This window comes from Lipophrys pholis (assembly GCF_963383615.2).
Source record: "Lipophrys pholis genome assembly, chromosome: 7".
NCBI lineage: Eukaryota > Metazoa > Chordata > Actinopteri > Blenniiformes > Blenniidae > Lipophrys > Lipophrys pholis.
This window is the reverse complement of record NC_137638.1, coordinates 29,049,974-29,076,841: the sequence shown is the minus strand read 5'-3', so window position 1 is coordinate 29,076,841 and position 26,868 is coordinate 29,049,974. Positions and strand designations below refer to the sequence as shown.

At 42.0% G+C, this 26,868-nt stretch overlaps 1 protein-coding gene across 7 annotated transcripts; it reads right to left on the bottom strand.

Moving 5' to 3' along the window:
• Positions 1–362: 362 nt before the first annotated feature.
• On the bottom strand, positions 363–18,941 carry add2 (adducin 2 (beta)). 7 transcript variants are annotated; one of them, XM_080467593.1, is made up of 16 exons: positions 15,174–15,278; positions 15,044–15,084; positions 11,933–12,130; positions 11,435–11,576; positions 10,333–10,484; positions 9,940–10,020; positions 9,287–9,436; positions 8,887–9,030; positions 8,639–8,737; positions 8,071–8,247; positions 6,668–6,916; positions 5,728–5,844; positions 5,527–5,613; positions 4,527–4,653; positions 3,438–3,524; positions 365–1,728 (listed from the first exon to the last, which is right to left on the bottom strand). In XM_080467593.1, the coding sequence occupies exons 3-16, from the start codon at positions 12,077–12,079 to the stop codon at positions 1,472–1,474; spliced, it is 2,016 nt and encodes a 671-aa protein (XP_080323719.1). In that variant the 5' UTR covers positions 12,080–12,130; positions 15,044–15,084; positions 15,174–15,278; the 3' UTR covers positions 365–1,471. The 7 variants fall into 7 exon arrangements, with proteins under 7 accessions (XP_080323720.1, XP_080323721.1, XP_080323722.1 ...); XM_080467592.1 differs by lacking the exons at positions 15,044–15,084; positions 15,174–15,278 and adding an exon at positions 18,544–18,941; XM_080467598.1 differs by lacking the exons at positions 3,438–3,524; positions 15,044–15,084; positions 15,174–15,278 and adding exons at positions 1,893–1,926; positions 18,544–18,795.
• Between the last annotated feature and the right edge of the window lie 7,927 nt (positions 18,942–26,868).

The window sequence follows — 26,868 nt, the reverse complement described above, 5'->3', positions numbered from 1 at the left end:
TAGGCTTTTCCACAAACCCTTTATCTTTCTTTGTCTTTATATATGTAAAGCATCTTTGAGTGTCCAAAAGAAGCCTTATATTAGTTTGATGTATTATTAAAATAAATCATTAATGACTCTGAACTGATTTGATGAGCATTAATGTTGAAGAGATATATTCTTTAAAAGTTGAATGAGAATGAGAGGTTATGTTCTAATTGGCACTAATAACTCCAACTTAATGAAATGAGAACTTTTCAATGCAGACATGTGCCGCCCCCTGGAACAGTCAGATTCTAGTTGCAGCTTTCATGACATCCACAGTTTGAGTTTTGCAGCTATACATCTGTGAAGAGGGAATAAGTGAAAAACAAAACACCCGGCTGGTTTTAAATCAAACTTGATTTTAATGACTGATACATGGTAACCTTGCAACACTCACTTATACATCCTATTATAAAATAAATTAAAACTATGAGCAAACATCACACATCAGCGGTTTGAATAACAGCTACTGGCGCAAACAGAAACTAATTACTGTCAAGAGGTATTTTGCACACATACAATTAAAAGAAAATGAGAAAAAAGTGGAATGTTTTGTACCTTCGGGTTTAAACTGCATTAGACAAGCAACAAATTCTTCATCCTTTTGGTATTAGTACGAGCGATCACAGCAGTTTTGTTTCATTGCGAGTCAGTGTATTATTTCCCCCCGTGCTTTCTTTCTTTATTCATCCCTGCTGTAATAATAGACAGTTGTTTTTTTTACACTCAACCAGCATTCAGAGGAGCACAATCAGTTGCTCTCAGTATATTTCTACATGTACTGCACCTGCGCTCACAGAATATACCTGCAACACTTATCTGATAAAGGAAATCATGACGACACGACGCCCATGATGACGAAGAACTGCACTAGAATGTCAATCTACGTATCTCAAGTGCCTACACGTGGAGAAAGGGTGCATAATTCATGTTGACTTTAGTTTCCAGTGTGTCTTGCAACATTGTGGATTTAAAAAAAAAGAAAGAAGAAGAAGAAAAGGAAGGTTTGTAATAAAATGTGAGTGGCAGCTGCAGAGGATCACAGCAGTGATGGAGAGTTTTAGAAAGGAAGATGTTTCTGTACAGTGAAGTGAAGTCATGGACTGTTAGCACAGCAGGTGAACTTAAGACATGAGCAATGTGCATGTGATCAGAAGTAGTGCTTCAGAATGGGGGGGTTGTGTCCGACCTTGGTCAAATAGCTTTGTTGAAATAGTTGCCAGTGTTTGTCTTTTAACCTGCATCAGAAGAATCAGCACAGACATCAGAATCGGTGGTACAGTGAAGAATGGGAAGGTAAGGTTAGTCTACCATGTCTGTAAACAACAACTTTAATGGCTCTTTGAATAGATTTGATGCGGGTGACTCCATCCGCTTCTCCGATAAACACTAGGAAGTATTTCACAGGAGTATTTCACCGAAGGTCTGGTGCGTCTGCGGGAAGGTCTCAGGTCTCTGCTTTCTCCTTCTGCTTCTTGCTCTTTTTCAGGAAGGACGGCGGTTTGAACTTCTTCTTCTTCTTGGACGGGGACTTGGAGGGCGAGCCCTCTGGGGTGCCGCCCTGCGGTTTGATGGGCAGGGGGGCGGGCGTGGTGGACGTGTCGTTGGTGGAGAGAGCCTTCATCCCTTTCTCCAGCTCCTCCGTCGTCTGCTTCTCCTCCTCGCCTCCGTTCTGGATGGCCGGAGAGTCGTTCTTGGCCTCTTCTGGTCAGGTCATTGTAAAGATAATAAAAACACAACAGGTGAGCGTTCGCACCGACAGCCTCCAGTTGGGTGCAGCTGCCAAGCTACATGCTAGACATGTGGCTGCAGATGAACATGCTTTGCTTTTAGAGAAGTGGGTTGTCAGATGATTTCTCTGTACTTACTATTGAGACAAGACCAAAGCACCAGAAGTGTGCCCTGAGACCCAGAGTGGAATCACAGAGAAAAGGACGGACAGACAGACAAACACAGAAGGAGAGAGTACAACAGGTACAGCAGGTACACAGACACATGGATTCCCTCGTAGAGGACTGAAATGTGGCACAAATAAATCAGACAATCAAACATTTTGACTTAACCAACGACAACAGTAAAGGCTGCTATCACTTTCGATATATCCAGCTGAATGTACTGGAGCTTTTATGGTTTTTAGCTGTCAAACGGGTGTCATCCTGATAAGTTAGGTCAAAATGTCTTCATTGAAATTCACAAATACACACAGACACAATGTGACGCTCCATGTTACTCCATATGATAGAGGTGGGACGTTCAATTCCCCAAATGAGCCATGTGAGAAACTAACATAAGACCTTGCATTGGTCGCTCAGGACATTCAAAGGTCACATGTGGCATTTAATTCCTAGATCTTGTACTCTATATAGAACAATGACAGCTCAGAGCGTGTGTTCAATAGGAAGTAGTTTTTAATTAAATGTTTGAGGATTGCTGAGAAAAATTAGGATCCTTTCGAATGAATGATAGACAATGTTGTTGAAAAGTTTTGATGTGAAATAATTCAAATTATTAGCAGTTGTGTTGAAAGTCCATCGTTCATTATCACTGTAAACTTCTTTTTTTTTTTTACGTGAATCTATAGCTGCAGCATATTGAGAGTATTACAAACCCTTTTGATATCATGACACTTTAAGGTACGAGCAAAAGAATTAGGACAGGTATGGATCATTTTAGGAGAAACATTTAAGTCAAAGATAAAGTATCCTGAGTGGTTTAATTCTGGGCTTTGAGTGTCAGAACGTGGGTTAGAATCTCAGTTTATGGAGGAAGGGGTTCAAAGTGATCAGGTCTATGGGGCATGTTGCAATAACCTGATTGAATTAGTCATTAAAACTTTATGTCACAATTTTATAAATAAAAACTCAACAAATGGCTACTCTGGATTTGTTTCCCAATGATTTCAGACTCATTTCAGTGAATTAATGTTATTCAAGCGCCACCTGGTGTTCAAACTTGTGAAACTCCTCCTGGAAGTGAAGGTTGGCTGGTTCGAATCCCATTGTCAATGGGTCACCGCTGCTTAAGTTGTTGTTTGCTAAATGAAAACATGTTGATCACAGGGTGGTACGGAAAGTATTTCTCTGTGCTTGTTCTATAGACGAAATAAAAGAAATCAAATCTGCAGACAATCCTTTCAGTAATCTCTACATTACATCTTAACGGGTGTTTTCCGCTGGTGTGTGTGTGTGTGTGTGTGTGTGTGTGTGTGTGTGTGTGTGTGTGTGTGTGTGTGTGTGTGTGTGTGTGTGTGTGTGTGTGTGTGTGTGTGTGTGAGGAGTAACATGGCTGTCGGTGAGTCTATAAAGCACAAAAGAGCAGAAGCGGCTCCCCGGCCACACGTGGGGTAAAGCTGCAGGTACACAGGAGAGCGTGAGGCAAGCCGGGCTGACGGGCGGCGCTTGGCCAGGCCTCACCTGCCAGAGGAGGAGGGTGGCTGGGCGGAGAGCCCTTTGTGGGGGACGTAGCGGGGGAAGACTCCTGTTCGTTTGCCACCTCCTCCCCTACTTCCACATACAGACACACACAGTGGCGGGGTTACTGTGAGCGGCGTTAGATTGGTGAGGCTCAGAAAGGTGAACACAGACACAAGTGGGGATATCTACTTGCGGGTGCTGTGTATAGCAACGTAACCTGAATCTGCAATCTGTGCTTGACAGTAAAACCCAATCTGCTGCACGGCAAAAACACACAAACTTTCACTGGTGCGTGCAAGAATGCAGATAAGAATAAATTTAGAGTGGGTTTGAGTCTTTAATTGTTATACACAACACTTTCAGGAAAGTTAGGAAAAGTATGAAACACATTCCGAACCCACACTGCAAAACTATGCAGACCCTCCTGTGGCAGTAGTGAAAGGTTGTAAAATTCAGATGACCAGTCAGGACACCAAATGAATGCATGAATAAAGACTAATCAAGAGCTCAGGAGCTAAAATGAACAAATATATTGTTCATTTTAGCTCAAATCTATTCACTTGCTTTCCCAGTTGCACCATCTACTTTCCTGACTTCATTTCCAGGCTACAGTTCATATGATAGATGAGAATAAGTGTATTTAAGTGTCTCTGTAAATATGCTTTTCATTCACCCAACTTATCAGCCGTGAAGGCAGCGTACACCCCCGACGATCACACACACTCGGAGTCACACCTTCGGGCAGTTTAGAGTTTCTGATCAACTTCAGATACACGTTTTTAATGCTGTTCAAACTTGCTTTTCCCTAAACTCTTATTTTATCTTCTTTGTTATTTTTGCTATGTAAAGCATCTGTAAAGTGTATTATTATTATTTATTTAAATGAAACTCTGATTTACAATCTGATCACTTCTCTCTCTGTGTGCAGACGATCGAAACCAGGAAATGTTCAGCCGTCACTAACTGCTGTCTGCATACTTTTACACATGGAGTGATAAACAACAGGGGTTAGTTGGTAACTGTGAGTTTGCTCCAGAAGCGAAACAGAGTGAGCGAGGAAGCAGTGAGTGGAGCAGAAGGAAATCATACCGTTCGTCCCTCCGTCCTGTTTCCTCTGCACCTCCTTGCGGTACTCGTCCAGCTCCTGGTCCGTCAGCTGGTTGAAAGGATTTGGAGGTTCTGGCTCTGCTGGGAGTTTAGGAGGGCTCACGGGGGACTGAGTGAAACACAGAATCACAGCGTTTAACATCAATCTGGCTTTATTCAACCAAGGCTTGTGGGAGGCTGGAGATGACCTCAGCTACGGATAAAGGCAGGGCATACTGTACCCCACTAACCACTTCAACAGACTGCAGGCCAAGCTTTTACCAATGAGGATACACTTAAACAATATGTAGATATGAGCTGTTTGGTCCTATACAGCATCTATTGCCCCACAGAATGACCACTATCTGATAAAAACACTGTTGGTTGTGAGCAAGAAAACCAAACATGACAAATTGGGGTAAAGAATCACCACCAACAAAAGATCAGAGGACGACACCTTCTTAATAGAAAAGGTCAAACATAATCGGACTCCAGGAACAATAACTGGGTAAAAAACTGGACTGTATGGAAGACTGAAAAGGACAATATGGGACTATAAACAATGAGTATAAATCTGTCTTTAAAGGTGTTATAACCAAGTGGCTTTTGTTCTTGGGTTTGTCTTAATGCTTGTATATAAACATCAGTTTTCTAATAAAGATTTAATAGGATGAGGATAAACTTGAGCATGAGTAGTGGAAAATGTGAAATGTGTGGAGTGCAGTCAGAAGATTAGTGGTGAACAATCAACACGACACAGACAAAGCTGGAAAACTGATCAAAACAAAGAAAACAGTGAAGGGGGGACACTCCCATCTCAGTTTAAAGCTTAAATATTCAGATTTTAATCAATGAACATTGTTGACAAAGCTTTAAAAAAGGCAGCTGTTCTCTCAGATTATGGAGCTTTTTGCTGCTCAGGCCAGTTCAGATCATTTATAAGCTATTTGTTAGTAGTACAGAGGGAGGATTGAACCAACATATAAAGCATAAGAACATTTACCGGAGGACTCTCTTCTGTTATGACGCTGGCCAGGACTTGAGACTGCGGTCCGGCTGTTTTCATGTCCTGACGATTCTGCTGTCGGATCTGAGGACCAAAACATTTTTTTAAATAAAATTGGAATTTTAGTGATATATTTGATCTGTGTTATTGTATTCAAAAGGACAAGATGGAAATCTTTGCAGAGAGAATGAACGTCACCTTGTTTCGTGTCTCGATCACCTCCCGAGGGTTGGTGAAAAGAGGCACAAACTGGTTTGGGTTCTCGATCTTGATGGACGTGCTGCCAGCTTGAGTCATCTCTTCCGCTTTCAACCACTGCAGGGCAGAAAACCCACGTCAAAGCTCATTAACAGAAAAAAAAAAACAACAACAAAACAAAACAAGCAGGCATGACTGATTAAAGAGGTTGAGAAAAAAATAAGAATTTTTTCTTAAAATTTCTATTTAATTTCCATTTCCTCTTGTGTGACGAGATACATGAATGGTGTTTAGCCAGCAGAGGGCAGACTCTGCACTGCAGTGGTCATAAAGAGTTGGTGGGCTTCCCCCTGCAATGCAGAGGAGAGAGAGAGAGAGAGAGAGAGAGAGAGAGAGAGAGAGAGAGAGAGAGAGAGAGAGAGAGAGAGAGAGAGAGAGAGAGAGAGAGAGAGAGAGAGAGAAAGAGAGAAAGAGAGGATGGTGGGAGGGACTGAGGAGGAGAGAAAACAGCAGCTAAACTCCTCCCACTGATGTAAAACAACTGCTCTCATGTTGTTTTCCTCTTCATCCATGCAGCTCTGCTTGGTCGATGAAATATCGCCTCCAGATGAATCACAGGGAAACCTGCTGACTTTGTGTTTATAAAAAACCCTTATTGTTAAATAAGGGCTCAATGTGCTCCTGCTAGAAGGACATGGTGAGCTGATTAATGTGCTGCTCCTTCCTGCATCATGTGCAAAACAGGAGTTTCAACAAAACATTTTCTTCTTTCTCTCCTCGGAGCTCATTTTAAACTCCTGGGTTCATTTCATCTGAACTGGCATTAGTTTCTCAGTCTTTTGAGTCGATATATGAGATATTTCTTTCCGTTTAGTCATTGGCTGCACAGGAGATGTTGCACTGCACAAGCTGGAACCATTAGATGAAGGTTTGTCCTCACAGTGGTGCGCTGGTGTCCCGGGCTGGCCTGCTCCTGGCTGATCTTCTGGTAGGTGTTGGGGGTGTTGAGCCACCGGGTCCGCTCCTGCTGCTGGCGCTGGGCGAACGGGTGTTGCCTCAGAGCCGGGTGGACCCCGTCGTCATCGAACTGGTGGAAGGCCGTAGCGGTTGCCGGCACTTCCACCTCCCTCCGTGTCCGTGATCTCTCCAAAAGCACCGGGAAACGGTAGGCGTAGCCTGTACGGTAGCCCTGGAAGACGTAAGACGGAATCAATGGGGGCGTAGATGTCAGGACATGAAATCAGTTGTCTGTGGCTTTGCAGGCACTAATGAGAAAGTCACACTTCTGTGCATCTTTCTGTATTCAGCTGCTGTACAGGTGCTGATGTAAAGTGCTTCATATTAGAAACTGAGTTTGAGTTCAGTTAGTGTTAATGTCTTCCCATGAATAAATAAAGCTTGACTAACCAGCTCACCCTGGTGGGATTGTGGAGGTGGTCGACTCTGTGAATAATCATTACATCACTTTGAATACAGAACAGCAGATTTGAGCTGATTGCAATGAAAATATATTGTCGTGTTGGTACTATTGTGCACCAAATTTAAAATATCAGCCTTCAGAAAATACCAGATTATTGTAAATAAACATTTCACTCGAGTTAATTCACAGTAATAATTTAATCTATTGTTAATTAATAAAAGGTATTCACTCTATCATTATCTGGATGACTATCAAAGTTCGAAATATTCATAATAATATTTATATAGTGCTTATTAAAGTTTCTAAACATATAATTCAGCACCATTAAACCCTTTAGAGCCAATTATAACATGTTTGGTCAACTGTACTCAATAAAATATATAGTTACATATTAATATATACATCAGTCAATACATTTCAATAATACATTTTTAATTATGTAATGAAATATTTATAGATTTTATGCTGCAAAAACTTACAAAATAACATTTTGTAATGTCTCTACACGAGTCATTTCCTTTTACTTGTTTCCTCGCTTTAAAATAACTATGGATTAATTTAAAAAATGAATCAAATTACTATTTGAAATCTAAATTGTAAACAGGACAACTGATGATGTTCAATAAAATTGATCTGCACAGTAACAGGGAAATCCTGAAAGCTAAAGGAGTTGAAGCAGGAAAAGCTTTGGCACTTTATCCACATTAGTATGAGTGTCTGTGAATAATTAAAAATGTTATTCTGTTGTATTGGTGTCAGAAAACCGGGAGACAGGCATTTGAAATCATGTAGGAAAGACAGAGATATCATGAATTGTAGTAACTGTAGTAATAGTCTTGATTTATTTGAGCTTCGTAATAGAAATGAGCTTCCTTAAGAAGAAATCGTGCCTTCACACAGTATTGCACACAGCCTTTCATTACCAGGTTATCCATTGTTCTCATCAGGGCTTCGAACTCGTGCTCCCCGACACGGCTCTTATGCAGCGGTCCGAAGGTGGAGCCGGCCCAGCCGACGGTGCCGGTGTGGTTGGGCTTGTGGATGGCGCGGTCCAGCATGATCAGGTTGTGCTCGCCACCAGCAGAACACAAGGCCGACACCTGAGAAGAGAAAGCACAGAAAAAAAAAAGAAAGGTCATCGAGTTTAAAGACAAATTAGTCTGTTACATTATTACAAGCACAACTGATTTCCTGCAGTTCCAGCAGGAAATATAACCTCCGTCTGTCTCTGCAGGATTGTTGCCCTTCGAGCCACAGATCTGCTCCTACAGGATCACTGCAGGGCCTCTTTGGCACACGACACTCCTGTAATGCATTGTGCTGCAGTGCAGAGCCGCCGGCTGAACAACACCACGAAGGCCAGCGAGAGAAGGGCGAGTGTTCAGGTGTAAAAACAGGTGCCTTCACACTTCCTGCACATTCTGGTTCACCCTCCTGCTCCCACACATGCGGCGCGGCAGCAGTCCGCCTGCTGCTTGCAGTGTGTGCTACCTGGATCTGGCAGGCAGCCTGGATGTGGTAGATGGTGTAGAAGGCCTCCTCCACGGACTCCCCCAGAGCCACAATGCCATGGTTCCTCAGCACCAGAACCTGGGAAGCATCATAATGAACAACATCACTACTGGAAATAACTCATCCCAGCAAGGAGAAGCAGACCCGGCTTCAATAATTACTGCACATCACCTCTAGTGGCTGCAACAGTAGGAGCGCTTTGTGTCGGTCTCTAGAGATGTGCTCACCTTACAGGTGGGTCCTAAGCTCTTCTGCAGCTCCACTCTGTCTTCCTCCTCCTCCATGATACCATTGTAGTCATAATAGGCCACGTCGCCGACCAGCAGAGCCTCGTGGGACAGAGGCAGTAGGCCACTCTTCATCGCTGAAACCTGCAGAGAGCGAGGCATCAGTCAAGGCAGCAGAGGTCATGGAAAAGGCTCGCATGAGGAGTGCTGAGGTCACGGCGCGCTTTAATGAGGTGTAATGTTATCGGGAGTCACATAGAACAAAGTGACACTGGAGCCACTACATCCTCTTCATGCCCAGGGAGAGTCGTGTGCAGTCACGGTGCATCAGTGTGTCTCTCCCAAACAAAACGGGACAAATCTGACAGCCAAAGCAAGCAACCGCCGCCGGTCGACTCACCGCCGCCGTCGCCGGCGTGTGGAGGTGAAACAGACATCGGACATCTGGCCGTGCCGAGTAGATGGCGGAATGCAGGCTGAACTTCTCCGTGTCCACTCCCAGGTTGGTGCTGCCCCTGTCCACCACCTCGCCCAGGATGTTCACCTTCACCTGTCAGACAAACACAACGACATCGCCATGTTTCAGATCCATATTCAGTTCATATCACACAATCTCGTCAAACTACAATCCCATTTAGGGAAGTTCAACAGGACAAAGTTGCAAGGAAATTCCAACGAAAGATTATTTATTTATTTGGCCACATGTCACATAGTTAAATCATTAAAAAAAAAGAAGATGAAATTCAGATTACTATGGACAATTTGATAAAGATATAATGCAGATTTATATAAAACAGATTGGAAGGCAGTGCAATGCGTAGGTAGATATTAAGGTACATTATTTTGCTGTAAAACTATTAGACTTTAAAATTACAAACACTGATTGAACGTAGCTCGCTCTGTTGTACTATAAAAAAAATAAAAAAATGAAACCAAGTGATGGTGTTTGGTAACTTGTTCCTCATATAATAGAAAACTACAGGACCGGAAAGAAGCCAGTGACGCCAAGAACTCTGCTTACACACCTCATATTCTGTGTGTGTGTGTACTCACCAGGCTGGATCCCGTCACCTCGCTGTAGGCCAGGCCGTCTGGAAGCACCAGGAAATGTTCCTGTTCTTTACTCACACGCAGCTGTCAGGGATGAGAAGTGAAGCAGGTGAGAGCAGCTAAATGGTCCTGATGTCCTTCCAGTGGAACAACAGGGGGGAAAGAGTGAGATAACGGAGCACCGGAATGCAGATTTCTATCATCTAACTACAGACAACGCGGATCTTTCTAACCTGTGTCTACTACCACACTTCCTCTGTTCGCACTGGGAAGTACAACGGTCTATGCAAATAACGTGCTGCAGATTTCATGTTCACTGGAAGCACAGACTGATTCATGGCAGCAAATAGGAGAAAGCACACATCAAGATGGGAATAAGAAGGGAGGGAGGCTGACGGTGAGGCAGGTGTGGCTGATCTGGGCCCAGCCGTAGAGGTCGAACAGGCGGTGGGTGCTGGCCAGCTTGCAGCGCATCAGCCTCTCGCCCTTCACCATGCTGCCGGGGTCCCAGCCGTGCAGATCGTTGATGGGCGTCACCATCATCATGTCTGAGCGGGCGGGAGGAGGACAGAGAGGAAAAACCAGACGGGGCAATTAGGAAGATGGTCTGCAGACAAGAATTTCATCTTTACATCCAGTGACGGGAAGATTCAGGATTCAGGACATTTTACTGGACGTGCTTGTTGTGTGTCTGTTCTTTTGTACCTTAACTTTGCTTTTTATACAATGGTAGATTTTATATCACCTGCTTTATGTAAGCATAAATGCACTACATTTCACTGGAGGTTTGTACGTTTACGTTCTCAGTGTGTCAAAAACACAATAACCTAAACTATTCGTCTCCTCTGTGGTCATTTCATAACTCACAATATTGACTTTTTGTTTTGCAGCCACGGACGTTTGCATTCACGCCTACAGGCAATGGAATGGCACCAATTAACCCCAAACACACATTTTTGCACTGTGGGACAAAACCAGAGTCCCTTGGGAAAGGACATGCAGAAATGTCCCCAAGTTCTGACTTAAGGTAAAGATACTGTTGTCATCATTGTGCTTCTAGTAAAGTTGCTGCAGGAAGAAATTCCAGAGTGAAAAGTCGCCCCTCCTCTGCGGTGCAAGTTGTAATGACACCAGGATTCAATTTAAAGACTTTCTCTGTATGACATAATTTACAATAAATACAAACGGATAAGTGGATGTTAATGTCTTTCTGTCTTGAGATTGATTCTTTCAAAAGATGTCTCAGCTCGGGTCTCAGTGTTGCGTTATTTGTCAATTTATTTATCGATTTTCTTGGTGTTTCCTGAGTCGCACTGGAGCCTCTCGCGGTCCTTGACGTATTATTCACCTCCGCACTATATCATAACTAACTTTAAAGCGGTTTACCACGAAGCCGGTTCTCCAGTCACGGTTCTGACCATCACACACACAGCTCACATGTGAGTAACAAGGAATAATGAGACGATGATTTCTGAATGTCCGTTGTGTTTCCACGTACTGGAGGGGGAGACTGGAAGGGCCGCCGGGGAGCCGTGAGAGGCCATGAAATCCGCCAGCTGTCGCAGCGCCCACAGGTTGGAGGAGCTGCCACCCTTCTTCATCTGCTCCTGGATCAACACGTCCAGCTCCTCTCTGAAAGACTGCGGCACACAGACGGCATGCGATGTCATAAGTCCTTGTATAAAGAGCCTGGGAATAATGGATTCTTCTACAAACTGGCCCCAATTAGAGGAAGTGAAGAGATGAAGGGTCGCAGGGGCTGATTAACAAACACTCCTACACTAACAGGGCGAACACACACACACACACACACACACACACACACACACACACACACACACACACACACACACACACACACACACACACACACACACACACACACACACACACACACACACACACACACACACACACACACACACACACACACACACACACACACAGAGAGAGAGAGAGAGAGAGGAAGTGAAGGACAATCGTTTGGCCTCCTCACTGGACTCTGAAGGAGGCTGGAGATTCGTTTCTTGTGCGGCGGTCCGGAGCTGGGGGTGGAGTGCTGAGGGGACGGGAGCCCCTCGGGGACTCCATCGCTGGGGCTGCGCTGCACCGGGGTGCCCTTGGGCGTGGGAGACGTACTCATCTTCTACCGCTTTGCAGAGGGTGTCTTACAACCGGGAGTGGGTGGGCAGAACTGCAAAGGAACACAGATGGTAAACAATACTGTCTTGGAATTACAGTTTGTAGACAAGACGGGTTCATTCAATAGCCATCCATCTTCATCAGCTGAGGGTCGGAGTAGAGAGCATGAGAGGAGGCAGGGTCGCCAGCACCTCACAGGAAAAACAAAACACCTGACGGCTCCAAGCTCTACAAAGACAATGTTTTTACAAAGGGACAGCATGGCTTTGAGGCTATTTTAATAGCAATGAGGTTGTTAACGCTCAGGGCAGCATCACTGATATCAGCTCTGGTCTCAGTGTGGCGTTGTGTCTGCTCCTCTTAAGAATTTAGTTTAAACACTAATGTTTTCTTTGATTGTTTTTTTACATTTTCTGAGTGGTTTATCTGGATTGGAACATCGTGCAGGCCGGTTGTGGCTCACGGGCCTTATGTTTGACACCCAGTCTTTTCTTCTCAATGAAAAGGCAAAAAAAGATAAAAGATCATATAAAATGAATAGAAATTCAGGTGTACAATACCTTTCATACAAGAAGTCAAAGTAAAAAAGGCAGCAAAACTAACGCAGAATGGCAACATTACAATTTGCTTTATGATCCATTTTACCAATGAGAGCAAGAAGCAACACATCAGAAACCTACTGCAGAATTACCCTGAAACGTTTCATTGTGCTTTAGATTTGAGAAGTTTCCAGCTGCAGCTTATGGATTATGTGTTGTTTAGTGTTTAATGCGTCGGGATTCTGAAGTGGGTTGCCACTGTTCTTCTTCCTGCAGAGGTAACTGCACATCTGTTTCAACATGGTGGAAGCTCGATGAAATAAATTGAAAAAGTCGATGAAACAGTCCTGAAATGTGACATTTCTATCATTTCAGGTGCTGTTTGATGAACGCCTCATTGCATCAGCAAGTCGCCCCTAATTCCTCTATACATCTCAGTGACAGACTTTGCATAGTAAAGTTATATAAAATCAACCATGTATCATTTATGTTCATCAACACTCCAAATAAATGAATATGTACATTTATTTGTAAGCTCTATGAGTCGCTATTGTTTACAAGATGTTCATAACGTCTCACTGAAATACTAAAGGTTTCTACTTTTTGTATTTCAAGTTCAAGTGATTATTTGTTAAACACCAATATGTATGTATACAGAGATGGCAAAAGTACTGATGTAGTTTACTTGAGCAGAGGTTCAGACACTTGAGTTTTAGTGAAAGTGCCGATTTAACAACTTAACATTGATGAGAGTGAAAAATTGACTAAAGTGTAAACAATATTGTTGACTTGATTGATGCAAAATGTTTTGTAAAGCATTGTTTTTGAGAGTTGTTGTGGTGGGAATCACATGCACATACTTGTTTGTGTTGGTGTACACACACGCACGCACGCAGCCACACACACACACACAGTGTGGATACATCAGCTCACCAGTTTAACCAGATCATGATTCAACTTGAATCATTATTTTGAGTCAGACACTGATGTATCCTGGAAATAAAAACAAGAGGAGTTACTACCCTGGCCTGACTTGATATAAAGCGCTGTGGAATCAGTTTGAACCTTTTACACAGGAAGTCTTGTTGTTAAAACGCCACTAATATAACTTCTTACTGTTTAATTGTTCACCTTCTGCCGGTTCGATATCAATGAAATGTTCGGATCAGCTGCTTGGATCCTTCACTGGAACAATGAATCGTCTCATTGAAGTTAAAACAAAGAACGAGTCGGTGTGAAGAATCTAAGGAGGAGAAAATACAGATGTGTGTCTTTAAATGTCGGGACATTTTATAATTTTTAATAACTTCCTGTTGGCTGAGATGTCACGGATGTGCAGAAGTAACCAATAGAGTCATGGTCCTGAACGAAAATTTATTTTTGCTTCTGTATGAGCAGCACACAAAGAGGGTGAAAACAACCGAAGAGTTAATTTTGCAACTAATAACTGCTATAACTGCTTTCCTTATGTTAACTGTATGTTGATATGATATGTCAGGGACCATGTGATGACTTTGTCTCCCTTGTGATCCACTGTGGAATGCTTTTGCCTGAAATAAATAAAGCTAAATAAATATTAAAAATGATAAAATAATAATAATAATAATAAAAACAACTATTGGTGTAACATTTCTTAGTCATTTATCGATTCAATGCCGGCGTCCACCCCGACTATGACAAAGCATTTAGCAGATCATAGGGCCTGATCAATTTATTGAGAATTGACTGGTTTGGCCTCCTGATGCAGATTTGAAGAAGTTTATAAACACAAAACACTTTGAGATTAACGTGATCACTGACCCCCGACACTGACTACATGGCAGACACAATATGTACAATGAAGAAAAACACTGCAACACCCCTAAACCTTCCAAAAATGAAGTAAATGAAAACTAATTCTGTGAGTCAAATGTTTCCTTCTAAAGTTTTCTGCCCATCCTGCCACTGCTGATGGGATTTGGCACGCAAACTTCTCACAGTCATAACTCCGTAACTCTTCATGGTATCTTAATAAATCAAATGCTACCAGAAAGCAGAGAAGTAGAGCTTTGTTCTCATATATTAGTGATGGTGGTGGCCTCCAGAACCTCCTCGTCCAAACACAGCAAAGATTCATGAGCACGTCACACATTTAGAACAGGTAGAAACTGCCTGATAATGAAAGTTTAAAGCATAATCACCCAATGACTGCAATTCTTTTGACGATTCATTATCTAAGTAAATATTGAATCTTTTAAATGGTTAAAAACTCTTTTGAAGAATTCCCTGAAATACATTAAACAAGGAAAGTTAAAAAAAAAAAAAAAGCCTGCACACTTGATCAAATGTCACATAATTCTCCATCATGAAACCATCAAGCCACTAGAGAGTGATACGCCCTGATCAGGTGATCAACAACTGTGCATTCAAGCAGACAGCTCTCTTACCTGCGATTACAATAGAATCAACACTTGACCGACTTTCCTCTCTGCACAAAAACAAGGAGTATCCAGAGCTGCACATAACATCTTGCTTTCAGTGCATTTCTAAATGGTTGCATCAAGATGAAACACATACCCCTCACGCATCAGGATGCTGTATTCCTCAGGGCTCTGACCGGTGGAAGTGCAGAGCTCCACAAACTGCAGCATTAGCAGTAAGAGCTCGCATGCAAGCGGCGGCAGAACCACAGGAAGTGAGCAAGTGATACGGCTCGGTAATTGGAGAAAAGAGTGAAGAGTTACGGTAAGGATCCTCAGGAAAGAGGCGGCCCCTCCCCTCCTGAAAACACACTGAACACACACACACACACACACACACACACACACACACACACACACACTCTGCTGCAGGGAGCAGATAAGGTCCTGAACACACCACGCCTTCCCTCCCTCCCTCACCCCCTCCCTCCCTCCGCCACAGCTGACTAACTGACTCATTCACTTCATTATCCCAATATTACAGCCATTTGCGTAACCAAAGCTGACACGCACCCTCCATCCCATCCTCCATGTTTTCACCTTTTAAACATCCCAACCCTGCGGAGGCAAGAGTGAGTCACATGTGAGCGGCTAAATCTCAACTGCACAGCCGTCGTCTAAACCTTTAATGGAGTTACTGAATAAAAGTCTGCACTTTAACCCTACGACATCCGGGCTGGAGTATTACATCAGCAATACGACGACACAAGCTGAGCATTAAACCCTCCAGTATTATGTAGCATGCAGTTAGCCTGCACATTATGAGCATCTTGGGGAGGCTTTTTTTTTTTTTTTTTTTTAACACATATGGAACAACTGAACAAGTGTATTCAGGAAGATGTGACGTATCTGAAGCAGCGGGCCTCTTTTTCCCTCGGTCTGGGGGTGTATATGACTCCGGCTCTCCAGGGGCCGATGGGCCCCAGCTGCTGACGGGCATCAGACTGAAGGCCTCCATCTCCAGGGAGGGTCCTAATGACTGAGGTGGGTGGAGGGGGTGGGGGGGACGACATGGAGCCCTGCCTCCTCCTGTTAGCTGGAGTCTGAGCTGTGATGGCTGTGCTGCATCATCAGCTTCATTTTGTTTCATAAAAGCTTGCACATAAAATATTACAAAATAAGATTAGACATAAAACGAATCCTCACTGCTCAACTTTTCTTTTGAGCGTGTGCTGTACCGCTTGTTCACGTGTGCAGGTTTGTATCGACTGCTGCAAATCTACTCACTTGCAGCCGAGTTACTTCTCCGACATCCAGCAGCAGAAACTCTGACAGGACGAGAATTACCCAAGAAGCTTAGGATCGATTTTCTTTGGCTCCGCTTCCATTAGGTTTGTGTCTCAAAAGCTGATCGGTGAATCCACACCAGTTATGTAAGAAAGCTCTTAACAAATCGCCACCTTGAAAGGAGCTGAGCTGAAGAATTTTCATCATTTTATGCATTTTTCTTTTACTTCATAAAGTCTCTGTAGGCCACTGAACCTGTTACTCAGTGTGAGGGCGACCAGCTCAGATCTGTCCGTCGCCAGCCATCACAGTAAACACAAAGAGACAGATATCCAGAGTTACTACAGAGTTAAGAAAAACCCAGAAACGGGAGAACATGCAAACTGCACATGGAAAGACAGCGCGAACCACTCGACCACTGTGCAAGTGAATGGAAACACCAACGCCCAACTCCTCCTGCGTGGCTGATCTTGTCAATGGAAATGAAACAAATCACAGTCATGATTTTCTCTCTGATAATCCTGTTTGACACAACAAATGTCTAAGGTAAGGTCTTAAAGTCCAGCTTTACCATAAGCCTCATGGACTTTAAATATTTTATAGCAGAACGTCTCGTGAAAATGCATCAAATGAAACTGCTGAAACACATGATTGGTGTGAGTGTAATAAATCCTGCTGCTCTCAGCAGAAATACTTTCACTGCTCTACGTCCTCTAATGGGAGAATTGGCTTCTCCCTCACTAATTCTGCCAAAAATGAAAACACTATATCAACACAAAAAGCACAAAGAGATCTAAAGTAAAAGCAGATCAAAGTACAGATCAGATTATTTGTTTCTGTAAATTCCAAACAGATGAGATTATTGATTATGGGGAAGAACTACAAATTCCCTACAAAATCATAACAATAGATTTTTACAGAGTACTTTCAGTATTTTCATAAATAAAGTTTTAACGCTGAATGTATGAATGTGTCATATTACCAGCTGTCAGGTCTCTTTTGAAAAAGGTGCAGTGAGAGGGTCCCCGGTTCAAACCCGGGTCAGGAGACACGTTTATTCTCAAAGTCTTGTAGATGTGAATATCAGTGTGTGAGCTGTTGGCACCGACTGCTGTCAATCCATAAACAAAACACACACACATCTCAAATTGTCCAAATTAATTTGAGATATAAGGAGCATATTGAACCATCAATTTTCAGCCACTGAACCAGAACAACAGAGGTGTAGTGGAGAGTCTACTCTTGCATCAGCGTGAACAAGTTCACGGTTTGTGTGTGTGGTTTGCATGTTCTGTTGAAGGTGTGTGTGACTGTTGGCATCAGCAGTCCCTCACAGCGAAACACAAAGAGGGATCCTGCAACTCCTAGTTCTTACAGTGGTATAAAGGGATGGAGGCTATACACTTAATGATTGTTCTGTTTTAAATCAAAATTATTATAAGCTCTATGTTAAACACTTTGTTTTTATATCGCTACGACTTTACACTACAGTGGGTAGATTTCATCTCCTAGTCTGAGCTGTAGGGAATAAATAAATAAAAAATAATGATCTGCCAAGCCCTCCTCTGGAGGAGGTAATGTGTCACATGGAGGGAGAGAGAGAGAGAGAGAGAGAGAGAGAGAGAGAGGCCTATTGATCCAATGGTAACACGAGCGATGCTGTAAATCTGCACAGTATCGAAGCACAACATTGCTTCCCAGTGCTTGTGTAGCATCCTGCCCTCCTCCAGCTCTGCATGGCTGCCTAGCAACACTCTGCATGCGCTGCAGCATCAGCACCAGCGGAGGATCCGCTAATGGCCTTCCGCAAAAAAAAAAAAGAAAGATTGTCCGGCGGCCATAGCGCCACACTGCACGACTCCGCCGTGTAAAGAAATGTAAATTGAAAGGCATCACATGCCGAATGTACAATGACTCGGAGAGAGGGGGTTGATGACAAACAGCCGCCGCTGGCGTCTCCAGTCTCTGCACAGAAAAACGCTGCCGTCACAGACTCGCAGTCTCTGGGATCGTGCAGCCATCAGGCCTCTACATTCAGGACGGCACCCAGATCGCTCACAATACAGCGATGTTTTGTTTTTTTTTCGGAGGGGGGGCAGGATGAGACTGCGGTGAAACAACACAGTAAACATGGAGCGGCAGTGAAATGCGCACACATACACACGCCGCGCTCAGGAACGCGTCAGGGAGGACGCAGCCTTACGCCGAGCTGCTTCACCATGAAAAAACAAAATCCTCACCTCAGAGCATCCTCAGGACCGCGTCTGCTGCGTGGGTGCGGCACACCCGCAGCCCGAGGCCGTCCTCAGAACAAGCAGATGTGCGTAAAATACCACAAATATGTGCGTAACGGAGCCGCCACGCGTCCTTTGTCAGGCAGCTTCAGGCCCTCTGATCACACCAAGTCAATGGACTGTGGTGTGTTTTTCATCGCTGCGCGCCTGGACTAGCCCACTGCCACGCCTGCTCCACAGTCTGACACCCCAAACACTGCCAGGGGAGAGGAGGGGGGAGGAGAGGAGAGGAGGGGAGGGTGGGGTGGGGTGGGGGGCTGGCGCTGCGCTCCAGTTCTGTTCTGCTGTTAAAGGACGCGCTCCGTCCGGATGGCGTTTATTTCCTGACGACGTCTGGTGTTTTCAGGCCCAATTCACAAGTGGAGCAAATTGAAAGACATCAGACAGGCGCCACCTTCTGTTAGAAAAGAGGAATTGGTGAATTCAAATTTAAAGGTTTTGCCAACTTTACCAAACAATGGTGGGGATGTCTTTTTTTTATTATTCCAGTCATGCTGCTGTGAAGTGAGTGTCGCACAGGAGCTTCCATCCATCCGTCTTAAAGCAGGGGGCGCTGGAGCAGATCCCAGCTTACCAGAAAACACCTGGACAAAACCACCAGGGTCACATATTAACCTCTCATGCATGCACTGAAAAATGAAAATACTTGGATCAACTTAACTAATTGGTAACACCTAAACGAATCAAGTTCTTTGCACTCAAGTTAATGATATATTTTAAGTTCGAAGAACTTGATTTATTTCGATGTTACCAAACGAAGCAATTAGTTAAATTGGTCCAAGTATTTTCTTTTCTCAGTGTGTTTTTGGACTCGGGTGCCTCCGGCCAGTATTTGGGCCCCGACCTTTTGGCTGTGAGGCCAGAGTGCCGACCACTGCGCAGCCTTCAGGAGCTTTATTTTATACATATTTTCGAGATAATGCCTTCAAGAAGTTCTGGGCGACAGGTGTGTGGCCAGATGATTATATGATCATATAAATCCAACAGAGTTGAGCTGAGCTCCTGTACAACAGCTATCAAGACTTACTGATTAACTCTGCTAGTACACATAGTAAATATAAAGGAAATGACGACTCTGTACTTTGAGAAAAATAAAGTTGTTGCCTTAAAAAGTAAAAGTGTTCAAATTAAACGCCAGGAGAGCTATAGCGTTAAACTGGAAGAGGATGGAGGCTCCTTCAACACAACAATGGATCAAAGAACTTTCAGAATGCATTGGACTAGAAAGACTAACTTATATTGCAAAAGGAAAACAAAGAGACTTTGAAGGTTATGGGAACATTACATTACCATCATAACAAATTAGTTTTTTTTTTTTTTTATTTGATTATTTTGTTGATGTTTCTTGTTCATTATTTCTGTTTCCAAACCATTATGTTGCACTGTACAACAGTCTATTTAAAATTGTTTATTTATTTTCGCGTGCCATCTTCACTAAGTGTGTGTGGATGGATGTATGAATGTGCGTCTCATGTGTTGTTTTGCTCATGTCCTCTGGTACAGGTTGATGTAACCAGATTGTTGATTGTATTGTATTATTAAAAATCAATAAACATTAAAAAAAAAAAAAGTGTTAAAATTAAATTGCATGTAAGATGGATATTATTTTCATGACTCATCTCTCATGGGCGATCATGGATAGTTTCTTATTTTATGTTCTCAAAACTCAGCTTTACTACCGTTTCAGTAAACATCAATGGAAGGAATGTGTTGATATAAGTGTGCCTGTTGTGGAGACTTCATAGCTTTAACATTAATTAAAATCCTGACTCACACCAGTCAAGATTTTTCTTTGAGCATACGTGATGGAAATATCTATATTTTCACAAAACCACAGAAATTTACAACAATCTCAACATAAAGCCATTTTTAATTAAACCTTCTGGTGCATTGTCAAGTAAAGTCCTCCAATAGCTGTTGCATGTTTTGGCATCGAGGCGAGTTTATGAGCAACTATCCTTCATGACGGCAGCATCAATATCTCCGCGTTGTGTTCCCTACTCTGGAGAAATGTCGTTTTTAAAATCAGTTTTTGGTTTTTTCCCCAATTTGGACAATTTGCTTTGTGGTTTGGGCGGCCAGATTGGAGCCTCTTGTGGGCCGGTTTTGGGTTCACATGCCTTATGTTTGAGGCTGCTTTGCTTTGACTGAAATGCATTGAATATATTTTAACATCCGTCTTTCTTTGTAGGAAAAAAAAAGCCTCTAAAACAAACAAAAGACATTATAGCGTAGGAAGCAGGTAGTATTCAGCACACAACTCTTCAGCAGGGAATGTATCCCATTTAGAAACCAGCAAAGCCAGAAATAGTTAAATAAGCAATGGTTTGTTTGAATAATACATCAACTTTTTTTTAATAATGTGTAAATATCATATTAAGGTGTTTTATATCATTACGTTTTATAATCACTTTTAAGTATATAAACATCCTTAATTCATTGAATGCCACAGGAAACAACTAAACAAAATGTGATATATTGAATAAAATTTACATATATTTTATACAATTCATACATTTTAATAATTGCATTGTGGGGAAAAAAAAAGTTCAGCAAGTTATAGCAACTATGTAAAAATAAAAACCAAAATTATACTTCCAACATATGAGACCCACAAGGTTCTTTCTCAAAATGAAAGTTCAGTAAAGTTGATTACAATAAATTAACATATGAGTAACAAATCTCAGTCAGTTACAGAAAGAACATATACTACAGAAACATATCAGCATCTCATACATTTTTAGTGGTGCCAATTAAAATAAAAACATTTCTATTCCTATCAACAAAAGTTGAATTCTTAAAATTAAACAAGACATAATTAAGTCTCCTCCAGGACAGTTTCACCTTCGTTCTTCACAGCAACAAGAACCTGGAAAACAAGAATACATCTGTCAACACTTTCTTTTAAAAAATAAACAACAATACAATCAGCCAGAAAAAAATGACTTAATTGTTTGAAGACTTTAGATTCTGACATTTTAAAGTGAATCTATCAATAGTAACACATTGTGGAGGCGCCTGTAAGAGTGCAGCCAATATACACTTTAGTTTGTGTGTATTTGCTTTCCTGGTATCAAAGTGAAACATGTTTACTTTCCTCTGAAGTGGAAAACAAAAGGCAAAGGTTCTGAAGTGTCCCTCATTCATCAACATCCATCAAGAGCTTTCAGCTCTCAGGCTCCTCTTATGTGAACCAGACCCCAGTTCCAGGTCGGGAAGCTGACAGCCTGCACTTTAAAAGCCAGACTCAAGACTTTTCTATTTACTAAAGCTTACAGTTAGGGCTGTTTTAAGACAGGGTCTGTATCCCTCCCCCAACCTCTCCATCTATTCCATCCTCTCCTCTGTCCCCTCACCCCAACCGGTCAGCAGGAAGCCTCCACCTCTCAGTCTGGTTTCTTCCTGTTAGAGGGAGTTTTTCCTTTCCACAGTCGCAAAAAAATAACCTGCTTGCTCCTCTGGATTTTTCTCGGTTAAAAGCACCTAGACATGACTGTTGTATTTGGTGCTATATAAGTAAAGTTGAATTGAATGGAATCAAGCTCCATCATTGTTTTTTTTTTCTCACAAGTATTTGCATTTCCTCTTCATTCAGCTTCTTCTTATGTAAAACAGATAATCCAAGTCAAGAGTGTGAGCTTTTGCAGTTTGTGGACTTCAGAAAGTCGAGGTCACTGGTGCAACAGGAGTTCACTACGAACTGAGATCAAAATGTACATGCAACAGTTAACCACAAGGGGGCAGTGCAACAATGCCTTTTGATAAAGTACAGCACTTAAAACACTAGAGTGGTTTCAAACTAACGACTTGAAGTTTGAAAAAGTAAATAATTTCTTCTTCAGTCAAGATTTTGCTGACACCCAGAATTAAACTCAACACTATTACAACAAGTAATCAGAATCCAATGTCAATCATGTCAATGCACTTTAATCTCATTTCAGCCATTTGAATGATCATCCAGAGATATTTACTGGGGTTCGTGCTGTGCCCTGGTGAATCTCAGCCTCTACATGATTATCAACCTGTGGAGAATATCGCCCGTTCACATACAAACAGCAGCAGTGAAACGTCTACTAAATGAAGTGAATTTCGCAGCGTTAGTCAAGCTGGATTCCAAAGTGGTAATCACTGCTTCCTCAGTCGGTGTGGAGTTTGCAAGTTTCTACTGTGCATGCATGGATTTTCTCTTATACTCCCCAAATCACATCCGCTCTGCGTTAGATATCGTCTCAGGTTGACACGGTTATGGACCGAGAAGTGAACATTGGGATCAACCTCAGCTCCCTAAATACAATGGAATGGGTAAAGAAGAACTCCTCCCTGGTAATAACTTTCCAGGTCTGTGTACTTTAGGTACCTTCCTTCCTGCTCCATCACATTTTAATCAATACAACATGGTGTTCCTGCAGAGCTGCATAATGTCAGGCGTGTTTAACAGTCACAAATAGCAGTGTTGCCACAGACAACAGAGGAGGGCAATGTAAACTTTATTTCATCCACAACTTGGGTTTTGACCAGTGAACAGACCAACATACGTTTGGACAGAAACATTTCAACTTTCCTTGAACAACTTCCAGGTGGGAGAGGAACCATAAGTCCTATTTGGAACATTAACAGGAGTGTGAGACTTCCTAAAAGTGCAGTTTAGGCCAAAGATGCACGACCAGATCAAACAGTTGAGATAAACAGAATCTTGTGTCCTTCAGGCATTTTAGGAATTCCTGCAGCTTCCTTTTTTTCTTCTTCACCTTTTTCACATTTTATAAACATTTCTGTGTTTGTAGGTCGTAAATAATGCATTACATTTATGCTAAAAGCTGGTTTGGTCGCAGCATCGGGTTGTCTCAGGATGTTGTAAGAATTTAGTTTGACAAAAAAAAAAAAAAGGTATCTGAAAACTTTTCTGATTCCAGCATGAATGCAGGCTGCCATTACACCAGAAGTGGAAGAGAAATAAACATGTTTGACTTTGACCAGAAGCGGTACCATTTATTTGTTAAGTGGAGCTTTTTTTCTACATTTGTAACTTGGATGTAGATGGAAACATGTTTTATACCTAATAATTTGCCTAAAAAAGCAAAGAAAGTCAAAGAGGTTTAACATCCTTTTTTCTTGGTACTATGTTGAAAATACCATGTGATCACAGCAGACCTGCAACAGTTCCTACTTGGTCTCTGTAAAGGTTGAAGGCTCCAGGCAGTCGTTTCAAATAATGGTGGGAGGAAACACACGTGCTGATAATAATAATAATAATAATAATGTCAATTGTTTACAATAAACTGACAGCATGAGCATCAGAGACACTAGAGAAGGGTTAACTAAAGCAGTCACATGGGTTCAAATTGTGAATACAAACGTGTTTTTCTTACTGACCAGATTTTAAAAAAATAAAAAAGGAGGGGGTCTGCACATAAATTATCATTCAGGACACAAGGGGGCATCATTTGTATATGCTTTGACAACTGCTTCCATTCATCCACATTTTACATTATGAGCAACAGAAGTTCCAACATAATAACAAGAATAATAAGAATAAGTGGGCAATAAAGTATACATTTGTTATGACATGCCTATGGTTTCATTTTAAAAAGTAGAAATCAAACCTGGCGGGGTTTTGAAAACTGCTCCAGGCCTTCTGTTCTAGCAGGGTTGAGACATCTGTTAGACAAACAAGAACAGGATTTATTTATTATTTTAAATAATAAATGTTACAACTTTAGCATTTTTACAATGAAAAAGCCTCAACATAAGTCACTTTTATCTACTCTAACTAACCTTAGATTCGTAGCATGAATAGCAGTATTTTATAGCAGTTCTTAAAAAGCCTCGTTATAAAACCTGAACCGTATTACCCCCCCCCCCCCCAACTTCCAAACCGCTCCAGACCTCAATACCTACAATTATCCAATCAGACACGCAGGCGCTTGTGAGAAAGGCTCCCGTGATTCATACATTAGAGTCACACTGAAGACAATCAGATCCTTTGTGCTACAATTACGGCGTATTCCTAAAAGATAATCTCGGAGAATAAGCCCGGATCTGATTGCCTATTGTTGGTCAGGCCTTCATGAATGTCACAGCTTAGTGACCAACATGCCATCAAGGAGAAATGATTAACTTACGGATGAAAATGAGGGCAAGAACAAGGCCGAGATATTAAACCTAATTCAACCATGTGTGGTAGATGGAGTGGCTGCAGGTTTCCTTTTTGATCCTCAAAACTTGATTTTCATCAAGCTAAAAACAAAGACACTCATTTATATGCATGGAGGATGTTCTATAAATTGAAATGTTCAATTAGTCAGGAATAATTACTTCCATATTTGACATTTGTGTGGAAATCACACTTCTCAATCGAGAGAATAAATTGCCGTCATTGTGTTCAGTAATCGTTATTTCACATTGTACTGGATGGTTGGAGGGCTGAAGCTCCACACGTCACATTACAGGAGAGTCTCAGCACCACGTGGCCTGCTGCTCTACAGGAGCCACGCCAGAGGACAGCTTGTTCTCAGACGTAAACGGCTAAACCACTTGTCAGAAGAACTCCATTTACAGACGATAAACAGAGATAAAAATGTGCTTCTTTTAGTGACGGAACAAAGTAGAAACAGTAGGAGTGAAAACTATAAACTGTTTAGAGGGAAATGCAATATGCTGCCAGTGGGAGGTTGTTTTGTTTAGTCCAATTTAGCGTCAACAGCACTGATGATAATAAAAGTTCGAGTGGATAAAAAAGTAAATCCTCATCTTTGTATCTTTTGTTAAGAAACTTGTTACAGACTGAATGAAAGAGGTGTGAAATAAGTTTTTTGTTTTTTTTACTTTTTTTAGGCGACAGTATTTATATTTATTGTTCTGATGATTTCATTTCCTCCCTGCGTTTTGCGACAAATAGGTCTTCCTCCTCAATTTTCAAACTGGCTTGTTTCTTGTTTTAAGAGAGTTGTGTCTAAAGCACAGCCTCTTATCACCCGTTATGATTTAAATGTGTTTTTGCAGTTGCCTCGTGCCTCAAACAAAAGAATAATGCACCAACAGGATTAGGAAACAATTTCAAAATGCACAAAAATATACCTAATGGTGACCGTGTAGACAGGAAATATAAAGTAAATACATTTTTACCTGAAAATGCAACTTTTTTTTTCCCCACTTTAAATATTCTGGTATTAAATTTGAGGATGCAGCAACTTCAACAGTAATATTCCAATCGCTATAAATAAAGAGGAAAACCATCCCCCAGATGATTCCACCGCTTCCTACCAAGATAAAGGATTGAATTGTTGTTTTCTTCTTCACTTATCCTCACTCATTGATATAAAGCAAAGAAAACCACCATTAGCATGACATTCCTAACAGATAAATCAAAGCCTTAAATTAAGCAATCCACAGATACATTAGTCAGACTTTAAGCGATAACAAATCTCTCTCATAAGTCCAAAGACCGAGCAGCCTGATGACTGAAGGAACAAACGACCACCATTCACCATTTCACCTCATTGGCAGTAGAAACGGCCTGAAGGATGAAATTAATCGAGAGGAAAGGATGGATTGCAATTATCTTGGAGCCGGGCTTCACAGCGGTGTCAAGGGCGTTCTCCTGTGTGACAAACAAACGTTCTAACAAAAGAAAACATCATGAAGAGAGTTTCTCTTCCTCATCGACTGACTTTTCCCTCGACGTTACTTCAGAATTACGCTCCATGTTGACGCCAGATTTCAATGTGGAGTAAGAAACATCTCAAACGGTCACTTCATTTTGTGGCTTCATTACATTAAAAGATGCAGAGAAAGTCCAACAGAATACTACAATACCACAAAAAGTAAATAGTGGATCCAGAAAATATTCACAGTACCTCACTTTCCCCACATTTCGTCACGATAGTGATATTCTCAAATGGATTAAAGTTAGTGTCTTCTAAGAATTCTACAAACAATACATCATAATGACAAGATGAAGTTTCTGAAAGGTTTGCAAATGAATTAAAAATAAACTCATGAATCACAGCCTTTGTTTTGAAACTCTAAATTGAGCTGTGGAGCTTCCCGTTTCCACTGATCGAACCCTCTGGTGTGGATTCCAGGGGTCATGTTGGGAGGAAACCAGGCGGTGTTCATCTGGACAAAACCAGCCCAACAGTGAAGCATGGTGGCGGCACCATCATGCTGTGAGGATGTTTCTCAGCGGGAGAGAGTAAGGCCCTGTCCACACGGGATCGTCGTTTCATGTAACTGCATCGTTCTTGGCCGATCACCCATGTGGAGTTCTAG

Coding starts and splice junctions, on each gene's coding strand:
- add2 (XM_080467592.1), bottom strand. CDS start 12,079: ATGAGTACGTCTCCCACGCCCAAGGGCACCCCGGTGCAGCGCAGCCCC. Junction 8,738..8,886: donor GCTTAGGACCCACCTGTAAG/GTGAGCACATCT, acceptor GATGCTTCCCAG/GTTCTGGTGCTGAGGAACCA. Junction 1,729..3,437: donor CCACCCTCCTCCTCTGGCAG/GTGAGGCCTGGC, acceptor TGACCTGACCAG/AAGAGGCCAAGAACGACTCT.